Source organism: Panthera pardus, unplaced genomic scaffold (assembly GCF_024362965.1).
Source record: "Panthera pardus isolate Hobbes unplaced genomic scaffold, ASM2436296v1 HiC_scaffold_2, whole genome shotgun sequence".
Classification (NCBI taxonomy): domain Eukaryota; kingdom Metazoa; phylum Chordata; class Mammalia; order Carnivora; family Felidae; genus Panthera; species Panthera pardus.
This window is the reverse complement of record NW_026526765.1, coordinates 65801104-65824216: the sequence shown is the minus strand read 5'-3', so window position 1 is coordinate 65824216 and position 23113 is coordinate 65801104. Positions and strand designations below refer to the sequence as shown.

General features: G+C 53.4%; 1 protein-coding gene across 4 annotated transcripts; it reads right to left on the bottom strand.

Moving 5' to 3' along the window:
• Positions 1–11804: 11804 nt before the first annotated feature.
• On the bottom strand, positions 11805–22297 carry FGFR4 (fibroblast growth factor receptor 4). 4 transcript variants are annotated; one of them, XM_053907118.1, is made up of 18 exons: positions 22114–22288; positions 19579–20103; positions 18635–18898; positions 18465–18545; positions 18175–18341; positions 17484–17607; positions 16790–16980; positions 16519–16657; positions 16002–16195; positions 15748–15893; positions 15540–15661; positions 14263–14373; positions 13986–14176; positions 13464–13586; positions 13304–13374; positions 12943–13080; positions 12589–12694; positions 11805–12490 (listed from the first exon to the last, which is right to left on the bottom strand). In XM_053907118.1, the coding sequence occupies exons 2-18, from the start codon at positions 19754–19756 to the stop codon at positions 12344–12346; spliced, it is 2493 nt and encodes an 830-aa protein (XP_053763093.1). In that variant the 5' UTR covers positions 19757–20103; positions 22114–22288; the 3' UTR covers positions 11805–12343. The 4 variants fall into 4 exon arrangements, with proteins under 4 accessions (XP_053763093.1, XP_019305972.2, XP_019305973.1 ...); XM_019450427.2 differs by having other exon boundaries at positions 19579–19722; XM_019450428.2 differs by having other exon boundaries at positions 15798–15893; positions 16156–16195; positions 19579–22297.
• Between the last annotated feature and the right edge of the window lie 816 nt (positions 22298–23113).

The window sequence follows — 23113 nt, the reverse complement described above, 5'->3', positions numbered from 1 at the left end:
TATATGTAAAATAAACATATAAATATTTCTTTATTTGTTGCTGTCTTTTGTGACCAGCACACAGTGGATGCCTCATTACTGTGTGCTAATTTCATGTAGGAATGAATGTCTGGCATAGTGCCTGGCACAGAGGAGGTGCTTAAAGTTGCTACATCCCTCATCCTGGTTCCTCTCCTCACAGGGATGGAAACAGTCCCATCACCTCACCTCCAAAAGTAAAAGCTACATAAGTGAGCTAAACTTCTGAGAAAGAAAGCCAATGTGAAAGTCCTCCATGTCCTATCTAATATTTCACTTCTATGGCAGTCTAACCTGTAGCTCAGCCAAGGCAGCACTGCCTAGTGATGGGAGCAGGAGCTCTTAGAGTTACCTAGAATACGTTGGTACTTCGCTCTTGTTTTGGCTGAAAAGAAGGGTGGTTAAGAGGACTTTCATGTTGCACTGTTGCCACCGTGTGACTAGCTGGGGAATTACATAGGGGAGGTTCTCCAGCCTGGGAAGAGCTCCCTGGACTCAAGTTTGAGGATTGAGAATGTGCTCCCTGCTGCCAGTGCCCTCCTCTGCTGTCCTAGCTCCCTCAGGCCTCCAAGGCCAGTGCTGTCACCTGTAGAGGAGAAAGCATCCCACCCCTGGGTATAGGAACTATCTGCACCTTCTCTGACTCCAAAATTTTGGGGGGCTCCTTGATGTGACATTCAAGGCCTTCAGAGCTGGTGCCCTTGACACCTTCTCTGTGCTTGGAACTCAGGGCATCCTAGCTCCAGACCTGCTCTGAGATGCTCCCTTTGCTTTCTTCTCCCTTCCCAGCTTGTCCCCTACCCCACAAGCTTTGTTTGTCCTCCCCTGATTCAAGACTCTGAAACACATTTCCCCAATGAGCATGTTAAGTTCCTGTGACAGTATTCATGTGAACAGCAACCTTTTATTGAGCATCTAATATGTGCCTGGTGCTGTGCTGGGCCCCTTATGGACATTTTATTTCTTCACAGACCCCATAGAACAATTTACTGTGATTACTCCAATTTTGTAGAAGACTTGAATAATTTCTGCTGAGACAGAGAAAGGTAAAGCCACCCACCTAAAATCATACAGCCAGCCGTGAGGTGACAGAGCCCTGCCAGTAACTGCTAGGCCACCTAGTGTAGTGGAGGAGGCAGACGGGCAAACAGACTCTGGTTCATCATCTTTGCCACTCAGTACTGACTTCCCAACTTTGAGCCTAGAGTCCTGTCCTGCTCTAAAATGGGGTGGCAGCTCCCACAGTACACAGGTTCTAGGTCTGAGGGGCGGGCAGCATTGAAAACCTAGCACCAGGAGATGAGAAGTTGGGTGCAGGGGGTTGGAGCAGGCAGCCAGAGCTGGTGTGGAACACACTGAAGTAAGTAGGGGTCCCCTCTGGGAAGCTACAGCCAAAAACTGGGAGTCTCAACTCAGAACCCAGACAGCAAGAAGTAGGGGTTCAAAGGTCCACCCATCATTTCCCACCTTGCAACCCCTGCCTGTTCTCCCCACACCCACTTTAGCCTCTTCAATGCCTTTCTCACTTGGCATTTCTCACTTGGCTTTGGCTTACTTTCATGTGGGCCTTTCCAAACATACATCTGATCAGAAAATCTCGTCACTCACCAGGAATCAACCCTTCAACTGGCCAGGCCATGTAGAGGTCTGTGGCTGCAGTGTGCCAGCTCTGTCCTTTTTTCTGGTCTCTAGCCCCCTCCCATTTCCTTGAAAGCATTGTAGGCTTTGCACATGCTGTTCCCACTGCCTGAAACACTCTTTCCCTCCCCTCTTTGCCTAGTTAATATTGGGGTGCTGGAAGATCTCCTCCTGGCAGATATGGAATTTGAGATCTGAAAGAAGAGTAGGAGTTTGTAAAACTGGTAGGGAGAAGGAGAGTGTTCTAGGAAGAGAGAACAACCTGTAAAAAGGGGTGGAGATGCTTGGGGGAGTGTTGGGAGGGGGGGAGGGAGAGCAGAGGGAGGAGGTTGGGATTGAAACTAATAGGAATGAAGCGTTTCTAAGGCCGGGTCTAAATCCTCAAATGCTTTGTTAAAGAGCCTGGACCCAGGGGTACCTGGCTGGCTCGGTCGGAAGAGAATGCAACTCTTGGTCTCAGGGTCGTGAGTTCGAGCCCCAAGTTGTGTATAGAGATTACTAAAATAAATAAATAAATACATAAACTTAAAAAAAAAAAAAAAAAGATCTTGGACCCAATTCTGAGGGCAGTGGAAGGTTTTTGACCAGGGATTATTTAAATTTTTTAAAAATGTTTATTTATTGTATGGAAACCAATTTGACAATAAATTTCATATATTAAATAAATAAATAAAAAGTTTATTTATTTTTGAGAGAGAGACAGAGTACAAGCAGAGGAGGGGCAGAGAGTGGGAGACACAGAATCCGAAGCAGGCTCCAGGCTCTGAGCTGTCAGCACAGCTGACGTGGGGCTCGAACTTGTGAACTGAGAGATCATGACCTGAGGTGAAGTCGGACACTCAACGGACTGAGCCACCCAGGCGCCGCGAGCAGGGATAAAAATTATAGTAGTTTTGCTTACCAGTGATTCCCCTGGATGGGGTGGAGAGGAGCTTATCAGCACCACACTTAAAAATACAGCATCCAGAACTGAATAGTCCTCTAGGAATGACCTGATCACCAGCAGGAGAAGACATCTCTTCACAGGATCCCCTCATGAAACCTCTGTAGGTATAGCAAGGGATGCAAACCTCACTCCACAGGATGAGGTGGGATGCTGCACTTCTTGTAGCTTCCAGTAGGTGGCACCATCACCCTACTGGATCCCCCTCCACTCTTTTCTCTCTCTCTTTCTCTCTCTCTCTCTCTCTCTCTCTCTCTCTCTCTCTCTCTCTCTCTCTCTCTCTGCTGGAGACCTCTCCCAGGACACAATTACAAGGCAGATACCAGAGAGGAAAGAAGAGGTGGATGAGGAAAGGAAAGGAAGAGGCCCAGACATGAAGCTGGGAGAGGTTGGGATGCAAGACACAAGGATGGGGGAGTTGGGGTGGTGTTGGGTCCCTATTGGTTTTTTTCAGGGTCGAGCACAGTGCATTCGTCTTAGATTTTCACCATTATCTGCCCTGTCCACTTCCCTGTTACCCTTCTTCAGGCGCCTAAAACACACTCTACCTGGTCTCCCAATTCTTGGCCCTTTTCCATCTACAAGTTTTTGACCACCTTCCTCTCCTTCCTGTCCCCATTAGCAAATCCTTTTATTCTACATCTTAGATAAATTTCTACTTCTTTCCATCCTCTACCAGCACCCTCCCCCCACACACACCCTTCCAAGCCTAGGCTGCCCCCCTACCTCTGGTGGAAGCCTAGGGGACTGCAATGCAGCTGTGCAGGATAGTGCTGGTCCCAGGTCAGAGAATAAGAGGGGAAGTGGACAGTTCCTTTGTAGACTCTCTGGGGCTCATTATTTCTGACCCCTTGGGAGACCATGTGTATATTTGGGAGTGCTGTTCCTGTTCCCAGCTCTGTAGAATCCAGAATCAATTAGATTCTGTGGCAGTCTCCTCACCCATCTCCCCACATCTGCATTAGTAGCCCCTTGCTTTCTGGCCTCTTCACTCTCCTGGTAATGAAATCCACAGCCTGCAAGGGTGTCTGTAGTGTGGCCGCATTTGGCATCATGTTCTCCTTTACTCTGTATATGCTCTGCCCAAGTGACTGGAATTGAATGCCTCAAATTCTCCCCACTCCTCTGCCTGCTTCCAGACCTTCATGGAGACTGTTCCTCTGCCTGGAATGCTTAACACTAACCACAAGGCCAAGTGCTCCCCTCCTTCATCACAAATATCACTTCCTCATGGAGCCCTTCTCTGAGCCAGGTCAGGATCAGTCACCATTGTAGTCACCATCAGAGCTGCAGACAATTGGCCTTGAGAGTCTGTATTTACTTAGCACTTTCCTAAGAGTTGGTGTAATGTCTGTCTCCATCTCTAGATTTTACCTATCTTTATCACAGGGTATACCCAATGAGTAGAATGGCACCTGGCCTATAGTAGGTGCTCAATAAACATTTGTTGATTTATTGCACTTTCTGCCCCCCAACACTCTCACACACACACACTTAGACCTTCTTCTGTCTGGTTAGCTCTTCATTCTTCCCAGCCTGAGCACCCGGGTCACCTCCCCTAGAAGTATCACTAACCCCTCACCTGGGCACCTGCTTCTCCTGGGCCTCATTCTTTTGTCTGTTTTTGAATTCCCTTTGATCCTCATTCCCCACTCTTACCACCCTGCCCTTCAGGTAGTTGTGCTAATGATTTTGTGTGTGCTCTCATAATGTGTGGTTTCTGTGTCATTTCTTTTGTCCAAATGGCTTTATGCTTTAGAGCTCATTCTACTTCTTATCCTTTCCCCTCAGCACTAGGTTTCTGAGGTCCCTCCATGTGGCTATGTCCATTGGGTCCTCCATACATGTTACTGATTCATTTCCCAGTAATGAACTCCAGAGTGCCTCCAACCCCATCCCAAGCCTTTCTGTGTGGTCATTTGTGAGGATTGGGGGTTGGAGGTGTACATTCAGGGCAGAATTGCTAGATCATAGGATATATATTTATGTAATTAGCTGCAAGCTCCCAGACGGCTCTGGGATGGCTATACCTACAGTCTAGAAAGGTCCCCCATATTCCTGCCAATACCTGGCATTCTCTAGCTTTCTAAATTTTGTCAGTCTAATAGGTGCAAAATGAGAGCATCTCTTGGACTCTTCTTTTTTTTTTTTTTTTTTTTTTTTTACTGTTTATTTTTGAGAGAGAGAGAGAGAGAGAGAGAGAGAGAGCAAGGAGGAGAGGGGCAGAGAGAGAGGGAGACACAGACTCCGAAGCAGGCTTCAGGCTCTGAGCTCCAAGCTGTCAGCACAGAGCCTGATGTGGGGCTCAAACTCATGAACTGTGAGATCATGACCTGAGCTGAAGTTGGACACTTAACTGACTGAGCCACTGAGGTGCCCCTCTTGGACTCTTCTTGTTAGGATCTTCTCACATGCTTGTATCCTTATCGGTCAATTACCTTATCATATGCTCTCTGTATTTGCATCTGGAGGTGTCTTTTTCTTGTATATTTACAGTCCTTTCTTAGATATTGGTCCCTTATCTCCCATGCTATCCTCGACACTGTGGGGGAATGCTGGTTTACAAGCAGAAACCCTGAGCCTGGAGGTCCTTTAAGGGCACTGGCAGTCCTGAGGCCTCCCTGGGTTTCCAGCTCCACATCAGGACCAGGCCCCAAGTCAGAGGATGGGTTGACCATCTCTTTTGTGGATACTGTGGGGCCCATCACTGTGGTTCCCTCAGGAGGCTACATGTACATTACAGGGGCATTGTCTCAGCTCCCAATGGGTTTGGGAGGCCTCTTTGAGATCAGTTTGCCAACCTGGGATTTGAATTTTGAATTTGGGAATTTCATTCAACATGTATTCTTTCCATGAGCATCTATGGACTACTTACTGTGTGAAACACCCCATTGTAGACATTTGAGATACAGTTGTGGACAGAACAGCCCTTTAGCTTCTCAGAGCTCACCTTCTAATGAGGTGGCAGCCGGTAAAGAATGAACAAATAAGATAGTTACAGAAGAAAACAAATAAAGGGCTAAAATATGGAATAACAGAGGGAGGACTTTAGCCAGGGTGTTCAGGAGAGGACACTCTTAAGAGGTGACCTTTGTTCCGAGAGCCAGCCAAAAGAACCAGGGACAAGCATTACGGGCACAGACCTATAAGTGCAAAGGCCCTGAGGTTCATGTAAGCTTGGGGTGGTACAAAAAGAGAAAGACAATTACTGGGGCTGGAGACTAGGTGGAGGAGGGGTAAGCGAGGGATTTGGGGAGTGGGCGGGGGTCAGTTCCGGCTGCGTCTAGTAGGCCTTGGTTTCAGCCTGAGCTGGTGTAGAAAGCAGGCAGAAGGACGGTGTGGCTGTCTAGGAGGGTGCTAGGCCCTGCAGGTTCTGAATCTGGCAATGGGGCAGCCTGAGGTTTGGGCCAGCCAGCCTTGGAAGCTGGTGTGTACCCAAAGGGAATACTTTTCTTCTCTGGTGATTTTTCTTTACTTTTTAAAGAAAAAAATTCTATTTTTAATCTTTGTAAACAAGTAATGCACGTACCATGTACAAAAATATAAAGAAACAAAGGTCCCCTCCCTCCCTTACCTTAGCTGCCTAGTTCCCCTCCCCAGAAGCAACCTTTGTGACCACTTGCCCACCATTCCCCAACCATTGCATCCCTACAACCTCAGGCACTTATTTCACATGGATTTGAATGCCCTAGGCACACTGTACCTCCCATTTCCCCCTCAGTAGTTTAAGTTGGAGAGAACTCCCCATGTGTGCATTTAGAGCAGCCCCTTTGTGAAGGCTCTAGAACTGTCCTGTCCATACACAGCTCCTTATATTTATGTTTAAATTAACTAAATGAATCAGTTCCTCAGTCGCAGGGGCCACATTTGGTTAGTGGCCACTGTCTTGAACAGTACAGATCTGGAACATTTCTATCATTACGGAAAGTTCTGTTGGACTGTGCTGAGCTAGAGAATTCCATGCTACCCGTCATTTATTTTTAACCTCTCTTCAGGGGTTGCTCAGAAGGCCCCCCCGCCCCCCGCCACATACACACACACACAGGGTTAGAAGCTCTGCCGTGTTGGTGAAGCTCTCCTAAGCATGTGTGCTGGGTCCCCCAGCAACAATAATAATCTTGGTCCCCAGGATCTAAGAGCTGTTCCTTTTTTAAGATTCTAGAGCTGTGCCCCCTGATACTGGTCTCATTGTCTCAGTCCTGCCAGCCAACCCACCTCTCCTGGGCTTCAGTTGTTGGAGGAAAGGACCTGTCTGGCTGGGAACCACGTTGTCACCCTTACCAGATCATACGGTTATTTGACAAGCCTTAGAGTGGCCTGCTCTGCACTGGGCCTGAGTTCCCAGAGGTGGAGCCTGAGAGGCCCCTGCCCTGAGTGGGACAGAAAGAGACATCAGTGGGTCATACCAGTTGTGCAAAGCAGTGGAATGCCTAGGCTGTGCTGTGAGTTCAGCGTGGACTTTCTGGAGGAGGAGATAGCTGAGTTCTGAAGGGTACAAGGGTGACTTGGAGGTTCAAGAGCTGTGAGGAATCCACAGCCATCCCACGCAGGGCCAGGTGGCAAGACCAGCAGGGCCATGTCAGGCTGCGCCCCAAGTACCCACACAAGAACATAAGCCTGGCACTGGGGGGCCCGGAAAGAGCTGGTGCTATGGAATGTGAACAGCCACTGGGTTGGAGAGGATGTGGGGAAAGGCTGGGTGTGTTCAGCTGTTGGCAATTTCACGCCCCCTCCTCAGCCACTTCTTGGGGACAGACCCCAGCCGTGGGGCCCAGGTGCAGACAAAGGTCAGATTTCCATAGCAAGAGAATACAAGGAGATTTCCTCCAGAGGGGAGCCCTCTCCCCTCAGAGAGAGCTGCAGCTGCCTTAAGCACATACTCAGGGATTAGGCTAAATCCTGCAGCAGGTGGAGGAGTGGGAGGGGAGACTCTCAGGGAGCTGGGGTGTGGGAAGGGGTGGGAAGGCCTAGGGTGTGCACCTGAGTGTGTCTGTACCTGGGAATGGGTCTCTTTATGTTCCTTCAGCACTATACTGCCCCTTAGTTCTGCCAGGCGAGGTCCTGGATTTTAGGGGCAAGGATAGTAACCACTAAGTTGGACCTAGGGCTATACAAACAGGAGGAGGGGGGAAGCATGCAAGAAGACACAGTTTCCCCTGGGGAGCAGAGAAAGTGGATATAAGGGGTTGCTTCTCATTGAAAATCCTTTATGCCAGTGGAGTTTTTGTTTAAATTGTTTAAACTGTATGCCTCTTTAAAACTGTCCTTTCCAAAGTGGTGCCCATCCCCTGAGAACTTGATAGAAATGCAGATTTCCAGACTTCACCTCAAACCTGCCAAATACAAAATTCAGGGGTGGAGCCCAGCAATCCAAGCCCTCCAGGTGATTTTTTTTTAAGTTTATTTTTTTATTATTTTAATGTTTATTTATTTATTTTGGGAGAGAGAGAGAGAGAGAGAGAGAATCCAAGCAGGCTCTGTTCTGTCAGAGCCCAATGCAGGGTTTGACCTTACCAACTGAGACCATGACCTGAGCTGAAATCAAGAGTTGGATGCTTAACTGACTGAGCCACCCAGACACCCCAGTCTCCAGGTGATTCTGATATGTGTTAAGGTTTCAGAACTACTGATTAAAAAAACTGTTAAAGCAGTGCTTGCTTCCTGGTGTTCAGTTTAGGGGAAGGAGATTATTATTATTATTATTTTAATGTTTATTCATTTTTTTGAGAGAGAGACACAGAACATGAATGAGGGAGGCTCAGAGAAAGAGGGAGACACAGAATCTGAAACAGGCTCCAGGCTCTGAGCTGTCAGCACAAAGCCCGACATGGGGTTTGAACCCACGAACTGCAAGATCATGACCTGAGCTGAAGTGGGACACTTAACCCACTGTGCCACCCAGGGCCCCATGGGGAAGGAGATAATTGAGAGCATCTCTTCTCTAGCCTCTGAATAGCGGGGCTCATCAGGAGGAGGAGCCCAGGCTGGAAAGGAGAACCAGGGAGGCCTCCTGGAGAAATTAGGTTTGAGTGAGATCAACAGGGCAAGAAGGGTTTAGCTAAAGAGTGTGGCCCAAGAAGACACAGCCCATGTGAGGTGACAGGGATGGAAGTCATAGGGCTGGGGCTCAAAGAGCTCTGTGCTTGGGTGTCATGAAGGTCCATCCACCTGCGTGCATGGACGTTTTATTAGTAGATGTCTCTTACTTCATGAAAACCTGGTCCTTGGAACAGTGGGCAGTTGGGACTGTGAGAATGAGTTCTGCACTAGGACAGAGCACCTAGTCCAAAGCACTGACTCTCTCAATTGCCCCCATGTAACCCTGGCCCAGTCACTTCATTCTTCTGAGCCTCAGTGTCCTCATCTGGGCAGCAGGAACAAAAATGCCTTCCAGGAAGGGCTGCCATGAGGAGAGAATGAGATCATGGCAACCCAGCCCTGGGGGCCATTCCCTCCTAATTTCTGAGTAACAACAGCCATTGTTTTTTGTTTTTTTTTAATGTTTATTTATTTTTGACAGAGAGAGACAGAGCATGAACAGGGGAGGGGCAGAGAGAGAGGGAGACACAGAATCTGAAACAGGCTCCAGGCTCTGAGCTGTCAGCACAGAGCCCAACGCGGGGCTCGAACTCACGGACCGTGAGATCATGACCTGAGCCGAAGTCGGACGCTTAACCGACCGAGCCACCCAGGCGCCCCACAATGGCCATTGTTGACTGAGGGCTTCTAACAGTTCTCTGAGACGTGTCATCATTTCTGTGCTTCAGGCTCAGAGAGAGTAACTTCAGTCGTAACATCCCTAGCGACCCGCCCCCCCCCCCCTCCCCCCAGACAACCTGACCTTCCCTCCCAGGTGCTGATTCCCTCCCAGTAGACTCCTGTTCCTTGGCTTGGACTTTCCAGATTGGTGTGACTATCTACCTGTTGCTCCTACCAGAGCCCTGACTAATACACACACAACCAACAAATGGCAGAGTCTGGAGATAACCCTGTGCTTTTTCTGCAAGCTCCTGAAGCCAGCATCACTGGGTAAGAAGCCATTCAGAACTCTGGCAGACTGAGAGGGCCAGGCTCCAGATGCTGCCATGCTGGTCTGAGAGGCTCGGGGGAGGGAAGCTGGAACGGAAAGCTTGCATGGGGGAATTAGCGGCATCTGTCTCATTCTGACTTGGGACGTCAGGAATGTGGCAAGCGGGTGCCTGCCAAGGAGGCTGGCAGGGAGGGGGCACAGGGTGGGTAGCGGAACCCCTCCTGGCCCCCGAGACCTACAAGGCACCATCTGCCTCTGTCATTCTGAGTGACCTGACTCTGGTCTCCCATGTGCACAGGACCTTCTGGGAACCTGGGCTCTGGGGAAGGTTGGGGGAGGTGGGGGACAGGGGTCAACTCAGCTCCTTCCTTAGTCTCCCATCCTTGTGATCCTGGGCCTATCACATTCTTAGTTTCCCCATCATTAAATTGGGAAGGCTGATGTTTGTCTGGTGAGGCTGTAGTGAGGGACAGTGGTGAGTGGCTGAGCCCAGCTCAGCTGTGGGCTTACAATGGGAAAGTGGAAAAATGGGAGTTCTCATACATCATTCCCTGTCTTTGTCACTACTCTAGCCTCCCAACACTTTCCTCCCCCAGGTGAGTTCTTAGGGACCTGCCTGTCATGTGATTGATTGGGCTAGGCATAGTGACCTCCTGTGGAAGACTGGGTTTGGGAGCGGGGCTCAGAAAGTTTGCACGCTCCTGGAAGCTAGCAGGGGTCCTTGAGTGCAGGGGGAGCATAAGCCAAGAGCTGCTTGTGGAAGCTGCCTCCCAAGCCACCTGTAGGGGAATGGGAGAGAAGGGGAGGGGGCCTTGGGCTGGGAGGGGGTCACTTAGGAGGAGGACACACAGGGCTGCTGTGAAGCCCAAGTACCAGTTCTCAGTGCAATGCTCAACAAAACCCATGTGAACTCTGCATGGCATCCTTTCCCAAGCATGTGCTCATCCAAGACTCATTTCATCGTAAACTCCTAGCCCTGGGAGGTAGGCAGAGTAGGCGTACCCCACTGGTGAAGAAAGTGACAATCAGAGAAATAATAGCATTGGCCTGGGGACACTGGAAGTGGCAGGCTTTGAACCTCCTGGCTCCAAGTCTGGTGTTCTCTCCATCCCATTAGGGAATAGAGTTCCAACGGAAAGGAAGTAGTCAGGGATGACTCCCTGTTTTCTGGCCTGGTGCCTTTCCCTGAGATGAGGGGTAGGGGTCCTCATGGAGGTGGCTTTGTGTGGGAAGATGAGTAGTTCAGTTTGGGACATGGTGAGTCAGAGGGGGCACTGGTGGGAGTGCGAAGAGACTTGGAACAGGAAGAGAAGCATGGCCAGAAGCTGCTGCTCAGTCTCAGGCTGCTCCCAGCCCCAGATTCTTACATCCTGTCCCTTCTGACCCTGTATGTATTTTCAGCTGCCACCCCCTGGGAGGCCATGAGGCAATTCAGGTGGCCTCCACAAAGGGTCTGTCCTGTCCCAGGAGGACAGGGCAGGAGGGAGCACCAGGCACTGGGTCAGGTAACTCCACCCTGGTTCAGGGGCTGGAGAGCAGCAGTAACTGCCTGGATGGATCCCGGGAAGGTTCCAGGCTCAGAGCCCTGGGAAACTGATCTCCTCACCCCCTCCCCAGGGGAGGACCAGGCAGGCAGGGACAGCTGCAGCCTAGCTGGGCGGCAACCAGCTGCTGCCCGGGAGACTGGCCAGGGTGGGGCAGGCGGGGCAGGCACAGCCCCCACAAGCCCCCAGCCCGAGCAGCAGAGCGTGGGAGCAGGCAGCAGCCTTGAAGCTGTGTTTCAGGCTTTCACGCTGTGTTAACGGTCAGCTTGGTTAATGCTGAGCAGATGGGGGAGGGGTGCTGCCAGCTCCCTTGGGGACAGTCCCAGGGCAGGCACATGCACATGCATGTGCAGAGGGTATAAGAGTTCCATCCAGTGGATGGTGCCATGTGGACTCCTCTGCCATTAGCACTCGTTCACACCATCACGTGCACAAGATGGGGCAAGACAGACCAAGTCAGAGGTGCACACAGGTTCCTGGGTTTGCCCTGAGGTAGCCGGAAGTGGATGCACACCCAAGGCCTGGCACAAAGCCCTCAGTCTGTGTCACTCAGGCAAGACTCTCAGCTTGGGGGTCCCTCCACCCTGTTTCCCCTCCATCCACTGCAGGGAAGACACCAGGAACACAGAGGTTTATTTCAAAAAATAATTTATAAAAGGTCATTTGCTTCTGTGTTTTCGGCAGGCTTCCAGCCACTCAGCTGGGAGCACAGGGGCCAATGCTCTTGCCACCAAGATGCTGGGACAAACAGCAAAGGAGAGGCAGGGGAGGCCTGGGGAAATGGGGTTCGGAGGCCCAAGACCTCTCTTGGTGCAGGGAAGCAGGGAGGTTTAGGACAGCTCTACAGCCAGGTCCAGCCAAACCCCTGGACTAAGTGCTAAGGGCCAGGAGGCCAGGCAGAACACTAACACTCAGGCCACTAGGACACCTGGGTCACGTGTCCAAAGACTGGGGTTGAAGTCTGGTTTGGGAATCTGAGGCCAGAGCTGGAAGCCTCATCGAGGGGCCCCCGGAACAAGGACAGACCTCCCCAAGGCAGAACTAGAGATCTGGGACACTACCCTAAGGTTGGGGCCTGAGGCTGCCAAGGTCAAGCACTGCCAGGTTGCCGCTAAACCAGGAGGCTGAAGGCTGCTGGCCTGCCTGCCTGTAACAACCTTGTGGCCCTGCTCATGTCTGCACTCCAGGGAAGGAGAAGGAGCTGGGCCCCAGTGGCAGGGGGTCATGGCAGAAGACAGAGTCGTTGGAGGAGCAGGTGCTGCTGGCATCCCCTCCAGCAGGGGAGTAGGGTCCAAAGGTCAGGCGGAGGTCCAGGTACTATGGGGAACAGTGCTGGTCAGTCCAGGTAGTCGGCTGAGATGAGGCCCAGAGAGGGGAGGGCAGAGGGAGGTCATGGGACAAGAGGAGAGCAGTACCTCCTCGGAGACGGCCAGCAGGACCTTGTCCAGTGCCTCCACCAGCTGCTTGAAAGTAGGCCTCTGAGAAGGTGCTGCGTGCCAGCATTCACGCATCAGCCCATACCTGGTGGAGAGGGTGGAGGGGCAGAAGAGTCTCAGGACTGAATGTGGGGGGAGACCTTATGGCAAGGGTATGATAAAGGGGCAGAGTTTGATAAGGGTTAGGTGGGGCTACTCAGGGGAAGGGTCACAGAAACTAGGCCAGGATCTCCCCTCAGATGGTGACAGTGAGTTAGGGAACCAAGTCCTAAGGACAAGGTCAGAGCAGAGGATGAGGACTGTAAAGTGGGAGAGAAGGGAGTGAGGTCTCACAGCTCTGGGGGACAGTTTGGGGGCCGGTCCATCCGATGCCCTTCCCGCAGAAGTGAGAACAGCTCCTCCACAGGGATGCCAGGGTATGGGGAACCCCCGAGAGTGAAGATCTCCCACAGCAGGATCCCAAACGACCACCTAGAGGCAAGAATAGTGCTCAGCAGGGCAGAGCTTTGCTCCCTACTCCTGGGGCTGGGGTGGGGGGCCTCACAGGCATGATCCACCATGGAGGGTGGGGATTGGAGTCTGGGCCCACTCAGGTCCTAGGGTTGTGTGACCTTGGGCAAGTGCTTTGCCCCTTTTGTGGGGTAGGACAATGATTGCTGGCAGCTACTCCAGACCCCCAACCTCCAGGACTCACACGTCACTCTGGTGTGTATAGACTCGGTCAAACAAGGCCTCAGGTGCCATCCACTTTACAGGCAGGCGGCCCTGGATGGGAGAAGTGGGGGCATTGATGCCAAGTCCCATAGGTCCTGGTGCCCCCCACCCCCTTTCCAGCTTTGCCCTGCCTCCCTCACGTTGCTGGTTTTCTTGTAGTAGTCAATGTGGTGGACGCCACGGGCCAGCCCAAAGTCTGCTATCTTCATCACATTGTCCTCTGTCACCAGTACGTTTCGGGCAGCCAGGTCCCGGTGGATGCACTAGGGGCAGGGCAGGGGACTTAGGTTTATTAGGACACATGGCTGGATGCTGGGCACACTGCACTTCACAGTAACCCTGGGGGTAGGCATCATCCACTCATTCTACGAATGAAGACGTCAAGATGCAGAGAGGGGGAAACCAAAGCTAACTTCAGGGCCCCACCTCTCTCTTGCATGGTCTCTTCCCTTGCCCGATGAGTTAGGGATTGTGTGAGGAAGGAATAGGGACATGCAGTGTCAACTGTGTATGGATGGGGGGTACAGAAGGACTTGGGAACATTTAGACAGGATAATGGAAAAGGGGAAAGAGGGAGAAGATGGGGACATTCAGTGCCAGCGGCAGGAAAGTACGCAGGTGGAGCAGTTAGAATGGTCCAGAGTGCTGCCCACTGCCCATACCTTCCTTGACTCCAGATACTGCATGCCTCTGGCCACCTGGTAGGCACAGGAAACCAGAGCAGGGAAGGAAAGTGGCCCTTCACTGCTCCTTGGCCCATCAGGGCTGAGGTCGGGGCCTGGGGGACGCCGGGCCCGCAGGAACTCCCGCAGGTTTCCCTTGGCGGCACACTCCACAATCACATACAGAGGCCCTGTAGAGGTGAGAATGGACAGGGAGGCTGCTGAGGCTGTGGCTCCATACCCCACTGTCCCTGTCCTTAGCCCCATTCGAACCCACCTTCCTGAGTACAGACACCCAACAGGTTGATAATGTTCTTATGTCGGCCGATCAGCTTCATCACCTCCATCTCAGAGACCAGGTCTGCCAAGTCCTTGTCGGAGGCATTGTCTGCAAGGGTGACATCCAGGGTGACTATACGTGGGGGAAGTGCAGGGTTGACTATATAGGACATTGAGTGCTGGACCTGGAGTCAGGAAGCTCTGGGCCTGAATTCGTGCTAAGCTCTCCGGCCTTTAAAAAGTCTTCTAACGTCTCTGAACCTCAGGATCATCTTGTATAAAATGGGGCAATGGATCATGCTCTACCTCTCACAGCAGTTGCAAGGATGAAACAAGATCAAGGATCTACAGGAGGTAGGCCTCTCTGTGAGTGGGACTAGGAAACAGAGGAGAGGAGGAAGAACTCTGAACAGGAAGACGCTGTGTCTGGAGGTTTGGCATTCATTCTTGATGGGGTAAGAGCTCCTGGGGGCGGGAAGCAGGCTGGCGCCCTGAGGCCTGTCTGACTGGGGCCTGGTGTCCTTTTGGCCTGAGAATTCAGGGAGCTGCCCGTGAAGTACAGCTAGGGGAGGCTGAGAAAAAGCTGCTCCAGATCTTCTTGGGAAGGCTGAGGACCAGGGCTGACCTGTGGCCCTTGGCCAATGACATACCCTCCCTGCCAAACCTCACAATGCACATTTCTCAATCCCTGCCTCCCAGAAAGCACCAGGTGGCCCCAGCTGTGCAGAGAGGAGGGGGTGGGGGAGCAGAACAATGGTTTTGGCTGCTCTTGTAGAGGAAGTGGGGGATAGCAGTGAGAAGCCCCGATGGCAGGTCCCAGGTGTGTCCTAGGCACTTTGGGGCTGGTGCTTGGGCTGTTCTAGAGTGGTGGACATGGGGAGAGACTTGGGGGAGGGCCCGGATGGGGAGGCTGAAGGTATGGCCTGTGAGGCTGACATGGTTATCTGAGACCCAGGCTGACGTGGGGCCAGGGCTAACGTGGGGGTGCCTAACCCCAGTCATCCCAAATCCTTGTAATTCTCATCATTCAAGTGGTTAAGATTTTATGTACCAGGCACTTGCCACGAGCCTCAGCCTGGGAACTATTGTTTACCCCATGTGACATGTGAGGAAACAGTCTCAGAAATGGCTGGCCAGGGTCGGTAGCAGAGTTGGGCCCTAGGCCCAAGAGTGGCATCTTGCAGCCCTTTTGGCCACCAGTGCTCAACTGGTAGCACCATGAGCCCCTTCTGTTAGTCTCACGGCCACAGCACCTCCCCCGGTGTCACCACTCACCCTTGAGCATCTTGACAGCCACAGTGCTGGCTTGGTCAGGCCGGGCGGGGTCCATGCCGAAGGCCTCTGCACGCACCACCTGCCCGAAGCAGCCCTCACCCAGGGGCTTCCCAAGCACCAACCTGGAAATTAGAAAGCCGAGGCCTCAGCCATATGAACATCATTCCTGCCTGGAACCTGAACCTTATGCTCACTCCATGCAGCATACCTGTCCCGGGGGAACTCCCACAGCGGGTCGAGAGGTAGGTCTAGACTCACAAGGCCAGCGAGCAAGGGAGGGCCACTGGAGGAGAGACGAACACCCCGCACCAAGGACGAGCTTGACTTGGCTGAAGAACCTGACTCCAGGGAGAACTGTAAGGTGGGTGACTTGGTCAGCCTGCTGGAGCTGAGCTGGGTTGGGAAGGCAGGCCAAGAGCCTCGCTATGGGGACACAGGAAGGTGTGGGTAACAGCAAGGTACCTGTCGGGCTAGAGGGAAGCGGGACAGCTTCTGCACAGTGGCGGGCCGCCTAGGGTGCCGGCTGATGAGTATCTGCCCTCGATATAGCCCGGCCAGCAGCAGGAGGACAACCAATGCCAGAGAGCCTGACACGTACAGGATGATGTCCGTGTACCTGGCTTCAGGTGCTGGTGCTGTCCATGTGAGGTCCTCCTCTGTCCACAGACAGACACATATATAGACAGAAAACTGACAGGTCAGTGGTCAGATGGCCAGCTCCACATCTTCTAACTCAGGCCCTCTCAGCTCCCAGCACACATGGGGACATTTGACAAACAAGCTGGAGCTATACCCAGTCCTGCACACCCATACCCCAGAGGCTCACAAGGCAATCATATGTGGACATGCACAGAAGGACCGCTAATGAGGGACCAAACACACAAATCCGCATGCTATGTCCCAAGCCCCACAGGACACAGCCCACTGCTGGATCAGAGCAGGGTTCCTGCAGCCTCTCCTGGCCCCCTCAAGTGCTCACCTGGCAGCACCGTGAGCCAGGCTGACTGGTAGGAGAGGCCAATGGAGTTGCCTGCCAGGCAGGTGTATTCGCCTGCGTCCTCGGCTGACACGTTCCGAAGGTATAGGACCTCCACCTCTGAGCTATTGATGTCTGCTGTCTGGGGACCGGGGACATAATCAGGGGTCGCCACAGGGCCTAGGGCAATATTGTGGGTAGGATGGAGGCTGGGGACCAACCCCCCACACCCCATGGGAGAGTAGTAGGCTTCAGGTGCTGGTGGGGGCTAGACCTTCAGGACTTGCACGTAGGGGAAGCCGTCGGCACCGAAACTGCTGCCATTGATGACGATGTGCTTCAGCCACTGGATGTGGGGTTGGGCGTCGCTGTATACCTTGCACAGCAGCTCTACGTCGCTGCCTACCACAGCTGTGGTGTTGGCTGGGAGCCCCGCCTGCAGGATGGGCCGGTGCGGGGACCGCTCTGGGGGCCGGGCCAGGCGGTCAACCCTGACCAGTGGCACCCACAGAACCACCCTGGTCATCCGCCTCCTGCCTCCCCCCAGCTCCAGGGAAGGAACTTCCTGATATGCAGCTCAGATCTTGTCCACCCCCTGCTTACCATAGCTCCCCATTGCCTTTGCAGTCAAGGACAGCTTCACGGTCTAGCATTTAAAGCCCTCCACGACATGGCTCCCCACTTACATGCCACACTCCAGGCATACAGCTCTTCACAAATGCATTGTATTTGTCACACCTAGGACCTTTATTCAGCCTGTGCCTGGATGTCTTCCTCACTTTTTCTCTCAGCTGACCCTATTCCTCCAGGCCAACATTACCCCCTGTGCTTCCCTCTGACCCACTAGGACACTTAGGGCAGCTTGAGCCATCTAAGACCAAGTCCATGTTGCCTGTCAGACCGGGCCCTACCCGAGGGCAGTGTCAGAGCTCCCACCCCCATACCACCTTGCCTGCCCGTCCGCTCACCCAGCACATCCAGCAGATAGCTGTAGCGGATGCTGCCCATAGAGTTCTCCACGAGGCAAGTGTATGTGCCACGGTCCGAGGGCACCACACTTTCCATCACCAGGCTCCAGTGCTGGTGGCGCAGCTGGGGACAGGGGAAGTGTCCATGAGGGGCCACTCACCTGTGCCCATCCAGGGGTCAAGGGAATGAGGGGGCTAGATCCCGCTCACAGGGGTCTTCTCAAGCTTTCTAGGCCCTGGGGAAGCCAGGCCAAGGCCAGAGACCCTGAGATGAAGGAGAAGGCTCCAGGAAGTGTCTGAGCCCTGGGTCTGGGTCTTTGAGTTTTAGCAGGGGCTCTTCCTGGCTGTACCACCTTGGGCCAGTTTTTGCCCTCTCTCAGTTTCAGCTTCCTCACTACAGCCTGGAGCAGGCTCTGCAGGGTCTTATCATGAGAATTAGTTGCTGAAACTCAATACCTGCCAGTTATTGATCCTTCCCACTTCCCACAGAAAGCTAAGGCTGCGAGATTAAGTCATTTGCCGCAGGGTGGCAGAGTGGGTACTTGAATCAGAGCTGTCCAAGTCCACAGTTTAGTGCTGCTAGGGCCCACAGCTGCCTTCCTCATTAGAGAAGGAATGACTTATAGGTATGAGGGGACCAAGAGGGGAGTGAAAATGGAGGAACAGATGGTCTTGGAACCTGGAGACTCACCCGAATGCCTCCAATGCGATGCTCCCCATGGAAATCCTTTCCATCCTTGAGCCAGCGGATGGTGGGCATGGGGTTGCCTGCAGCTGGACAGCGGAACTTTACAGTGTTCCCAGCAGGCACTGCATGCAGTTTCTTCTCCATGCGCTGAGGGTGTGTCCAGTAGGGTGCTGGAGAGGAGGGGAAAGGAGAACTTAGTGTCCCCAGGATGACCACCTGCTTCCACACAGGTCTCTTCTTCTCAGTGACCAGCTGGGAAGTAAGAAAATGAGTCCTTGAGGACTCATACTGACCTTGCTGGGGGTAAATGTGCCCATTCGAGGGGTTCCCGTGGGCCTTAGGGTCCTCATTACCATTGCTGGAGGTCAAGGAGTCTATGTCAAGAATAAAGAGATGTCTGAGGTCTAGGATGGGGAGGATCTCTCTCCCCAGGCACCCTTTAGCCCCTTCTAGACCCCCTTACCATCCACAACCAAGGTAACATTGTGCAGGACAAGCATGGAGCCTCGTGCCAGGCAGAGGTAGCAGCCAGCATCCTCCGGTAGGAAGCTGGCGATCTCCAAGCGGCCCCTCCAGCCTCGTACCCGGCCAGCAGGTGCTAGGCGACTGCCCTCCTTGTACCAGTGGCCACCACGCTCAGCCCGCCCACAGCATAACCGCACAGGCTGCCCAAGGGCCACGGTCAGCTCCTGCTCTTGCTGCTCTGGGCTGGGGGCCAGGCAGGGCTCTGTGGGCCAAGGGCAGAGGTCAGTGAGCCCCACAGCCCCAGCTGAGGGAGCCCCCTGCATATGGGGAACATGCTGCACAGGCAGGGCACAAGCACCTCTCGACACATGCTGGACACCTGCTGCTCCTCAACTTACACACACATAATCACATGCTACAGATGCTCTGTGTAAGGCAATTACCACGCCTCTGGTGCACATCACACACGCAGTGCAGAGCACACATGCTGAACTGGTCATGCCATTGCCTGACACACACATACATACACACACACATACAACACATGCTATAGATGCCACATACAGGGCACATGCCACATCTCCCAGGCACACCACACTCACAGTGCATATACCATACATGCTGTCTGGGCCTCCCAAACCCAGTGCATAGAACACACACACACCCACCCGCACACACACATACACACACACAGCCGATGGGCTCACCACCAGTTCTGCAGCCCAGCACAGGACCCTTCACCCTGCAAGGTCAGTCCTCTCTCGTGGACACAGAGATAGGTGGATGCTTGCTGGGAGCCAGACACTTTGTCTCAAATGGTTGGGCCCTGCCCTGCTGTCACCTCTTCAAGGAACTGGGCCAGGATCTTCTCCTGCTTTTCTCAGCTGGTAGTCCCCTCCAGGTGCCCACCCCTGCCATCCTCTCTCACCTTAAAGGCCATACCTAGCTCCATTTCCTCAGAGGTCTCAAGGGACAAAGCTGGAGCCCCAGGCACCTCCAGCAGGACCCCCAACAGGGCCAACAGCAGCTGCATATCCTTCCTGCTGCTCACAAGGACCCAGGCTGGGCTTCCCACCAACTGCCTTCCTGAAAAGGAGGGAGAAGAACCCCTGCTATGCATGCACCTTTGGTGGTACTATTCCCCTATTTTGCAGATGAAGAAACTGAGACAGGAAGTGGTTAGAAGTCTTGTCCAACCCCCCCCCCACCACCACCACACAGCAGCAAGGCAGAGACTGGAAGTAGCTTTGCTGTTGCCAGAGCCCAAAGCTTCTTCACAGTAGGTTGTGCAGGGGGGCAGGGCTGGGCTTCCTGCTCTCCTCCGGTCCTGCTGAGACCTTGGCACAAGTTCACAGAAAGGGCAGTTTGGGGATTCTTTCCTTGGAGGAAAGCAGAGAACGGAGACAGATCTTCTGCTCACTGTCAGCACACATCATTTATTTTTTTGCTGAATAAATGAATTTATTGCTGGAGAACAAAAAAAAAATATGAAATACAATACAAGGCCAAACCTCAGCATCTGGATGTTATCTGATCTGACCCACACTTCTTACAGCATTACTGACATTTTCGTGACCAGCTTTGAATAGCTCTGGTGGCAGGGCGCTCACTACTGACAAGGCAGTACATTCCATGGCAAGCAGTTCTTCCTCATGCTGAACCAGAAATGCATGCTGGGAATACCTCTGCTTTTTGTGTCCTCACAACTCTATTTGAGGCAACACGGGCTCTTGCGTCCAACAAAGTGAAGTTCAAATCCTGACTCTAACCAACTTGCAAGTTCCAGTCCCTCTCTGGGTGCTGTCCTCACAGGACTGCTTTGAGGATAAAAGAGAACATATGTAGGGAATACAGGGAGCACAGGATGTTGGAATGTTCTCCTCCCCCTTCCTCCCCACGACTGTCATTCTGGGTCTGCCCTTGGCCAATCACCTCTGATTCTGGTGCAGTTCAGGTGTGATGTACACACCCACCCTATCTGGTTATCCTCCTCCATATGCCACCAAGGATGTCTGCATCCTTGGCGACCAGTATAGTCCCAGGGGCTACTGGCTATTACCTGGGGCTGAATAACAGTCACTAGGCACTGGTGTCTCTGAATTTACCTTGCCCAGGAAGCCAACTGCACCCTTCTCATCAGCTGCTGTCCCCCTTCCAGCTCTGGCTCTGAGGCAGGGGGCACTTAGTTTGTCTTGGCCAAAGCTATTATCTCCCCCTTCAAACTGCTCCTTCCCTGGGTTGCCCCTGAAGCTGGGGTATCATCTCATCTCATGCCCCCTCACCCCTCCTCCACCTCCAGTCCATCTGCCTCCTCAATCCTTCTGTGGTCCATCCCATCACCGTTGCTTGGACCCAGGGCAGGCCATAGTCATCTCTAGCTTGGGCCTTTGCAGACATCTCCCTTGACTCTCCAGCCTCCACTCTCCAGCAGGGCTTTAAAAATTACAAATATTTGCCATGTCACCACCCCACACCCCCTCAGCTTTCAAACCCTTAATGGCTGCCCTTGTCCAGTAGGATCCAATCTACAGTTTATCCAGCATCCCAAGCCGCCCTCCTTGCCCTTGTCAATCCTCTTTGGTTGCACAGTCTGCTCCTTCAGCCTCTTCAGCACTGAAACCACTGACTTTCAAAACTGGGCATATCTTCTCTCTTGCACATACACACCTCTGCGTCCCCATTTCTCTTCTTCATCGGACTCAGATGCCACTGTCCCTGCACACACCCCCAGTTTCTATGGCTCTCCTCCACAAAATCCCTCCACCCTTCTCTGCTCTGCAGGGAGTGCGGCTCTCAGGGTCCACAGCTCTAGTTGGGAAAGGAGTGGGGAGGCCCAGGATTTTATTCCCATTCCGGGCTGCCCTGATCTTGTGACCTCAGGACACTTAGTCGGATCACACGCGGCGGCAGACAGACCGACCCGCTGCCTTGTTCAGGGGCTGAAGGGCCTGACACTGTCATCAGACAGTCCTGGGTTCTCCTTCAGCTTTCCGCACTAAAGCGTTGGGGGACCCGGGGCAAATGACTGCACGTCTCGGATCCTCTGCTTCCTCATCTCTACTCCGGGAGCGCAGACAGTCCAGCGCGCGCGGCCAAGGGACCAGCGCGCGTTTTTCTTCCTCCCCCGCTACCCGGCCACCCTGGGGGGAGGTGCAAACAGCCAGGTCCAGAGGGGAGCAGCAGAGACAGCCGGCCCGCCCCCGCCCCGGTGGGCAATGAGTAACCAGCTCCGCGGCCAGGGTGCTCTTTGGACGGAGCGGGACAAAAGGCCCTGTGTGCGCTGCGGGTTACTGATTTACCGTCCCCTCCACCCCCCTTCCGAGAGGACGCCCAGGTCCCCAGTGCTGGGAGGGGGCAGTCCCTGAGCCCCGCCGCCGCTCGCCCCCTGGCGGCTGGGAGCGCAACCTGGGTCCTCAAGGGGTCCCGGCTCACTTCGAGCCTCCGTGGTCCCTCTCCAGGCACAGGGTCCCAGCTCACCTGGGTCCTCCGCGGCCGCGCTCCCAGCTCCGGCCAGCCCCGACACCCGCTCCTAGTGGGGACTGCAGACTCAGCCAGGGCGCTCCTCCGCCCCGGGCCAGAGAGCCAGGAATGCACCCGCGACAGTGGCGTGGCCGCTGGAGGCCCAGCGTCCCGCCCACCTTGGGCCCCGCCCCTCCTGGACCAGCTCTAACCTGACAGCGACTTGGCGGGGGACAACCCAAGGCCCCGCCCACCTTGGGCCCGCCCCTCCTGGATCAGCACTATCAGGACCACCGCCAAAGCTGCGGGAAGTACAGTGTCCCGTCCGCTTGGACATCAGTCCCCAAACCCAACAGAGCCGAGTGGCCATCTGGGTCAGCCCAATCCCGGGGCCCCGCCCCAGGTTGCTGCACACCCCATCAGACTCCGCCTCTTTTCGATACACCCAGACCAGGCTTCCAAGTTCTAGTTATTTGCTCTATCCTCTGCTAGTCACCCCTTAGACAACAAGACCCAGCAGTCCTGAACAGCCAGCCTCCACAGACCTTGGTCCTCCTGCCTACTTCTGTCTTCTGTAAGTGGCTGGGAGATCCCCTCTGCCCCCAACCCACTCTGTCCGTTCTCTGCACAGCTCTCAGTGATATTTGCAAAACAAATCTGGGGGCTGCTGGCTGGCTCAGTAGGTGGAGCATGGGGCTCTTGATCTCGCGGTTGTGAGTTCAAGCCTCACGTTGGGTGTGGAGATTGCTTAAATAAACTTTAAAAAAATCTTAAAAAAAAATACAAATCTGAATGTATCCATCACCCCTTTAAAATTTTCTGGCAGTTTTCTATAATGATTCTTGGCATGACCAGGCCCCTATCCACATCTCCTGATGAATTCTTTATTTCTTCCTTGCTCCCACTCTACCTCTGGGCCTTTGCACATATGATTCCTTCTTCCTGGAATGATCTTTCCCCTCTAGGTCTGGTTGATTCCATTTCATTCTTAGATGTCAGCTAACTTCCTCAGAGAAGC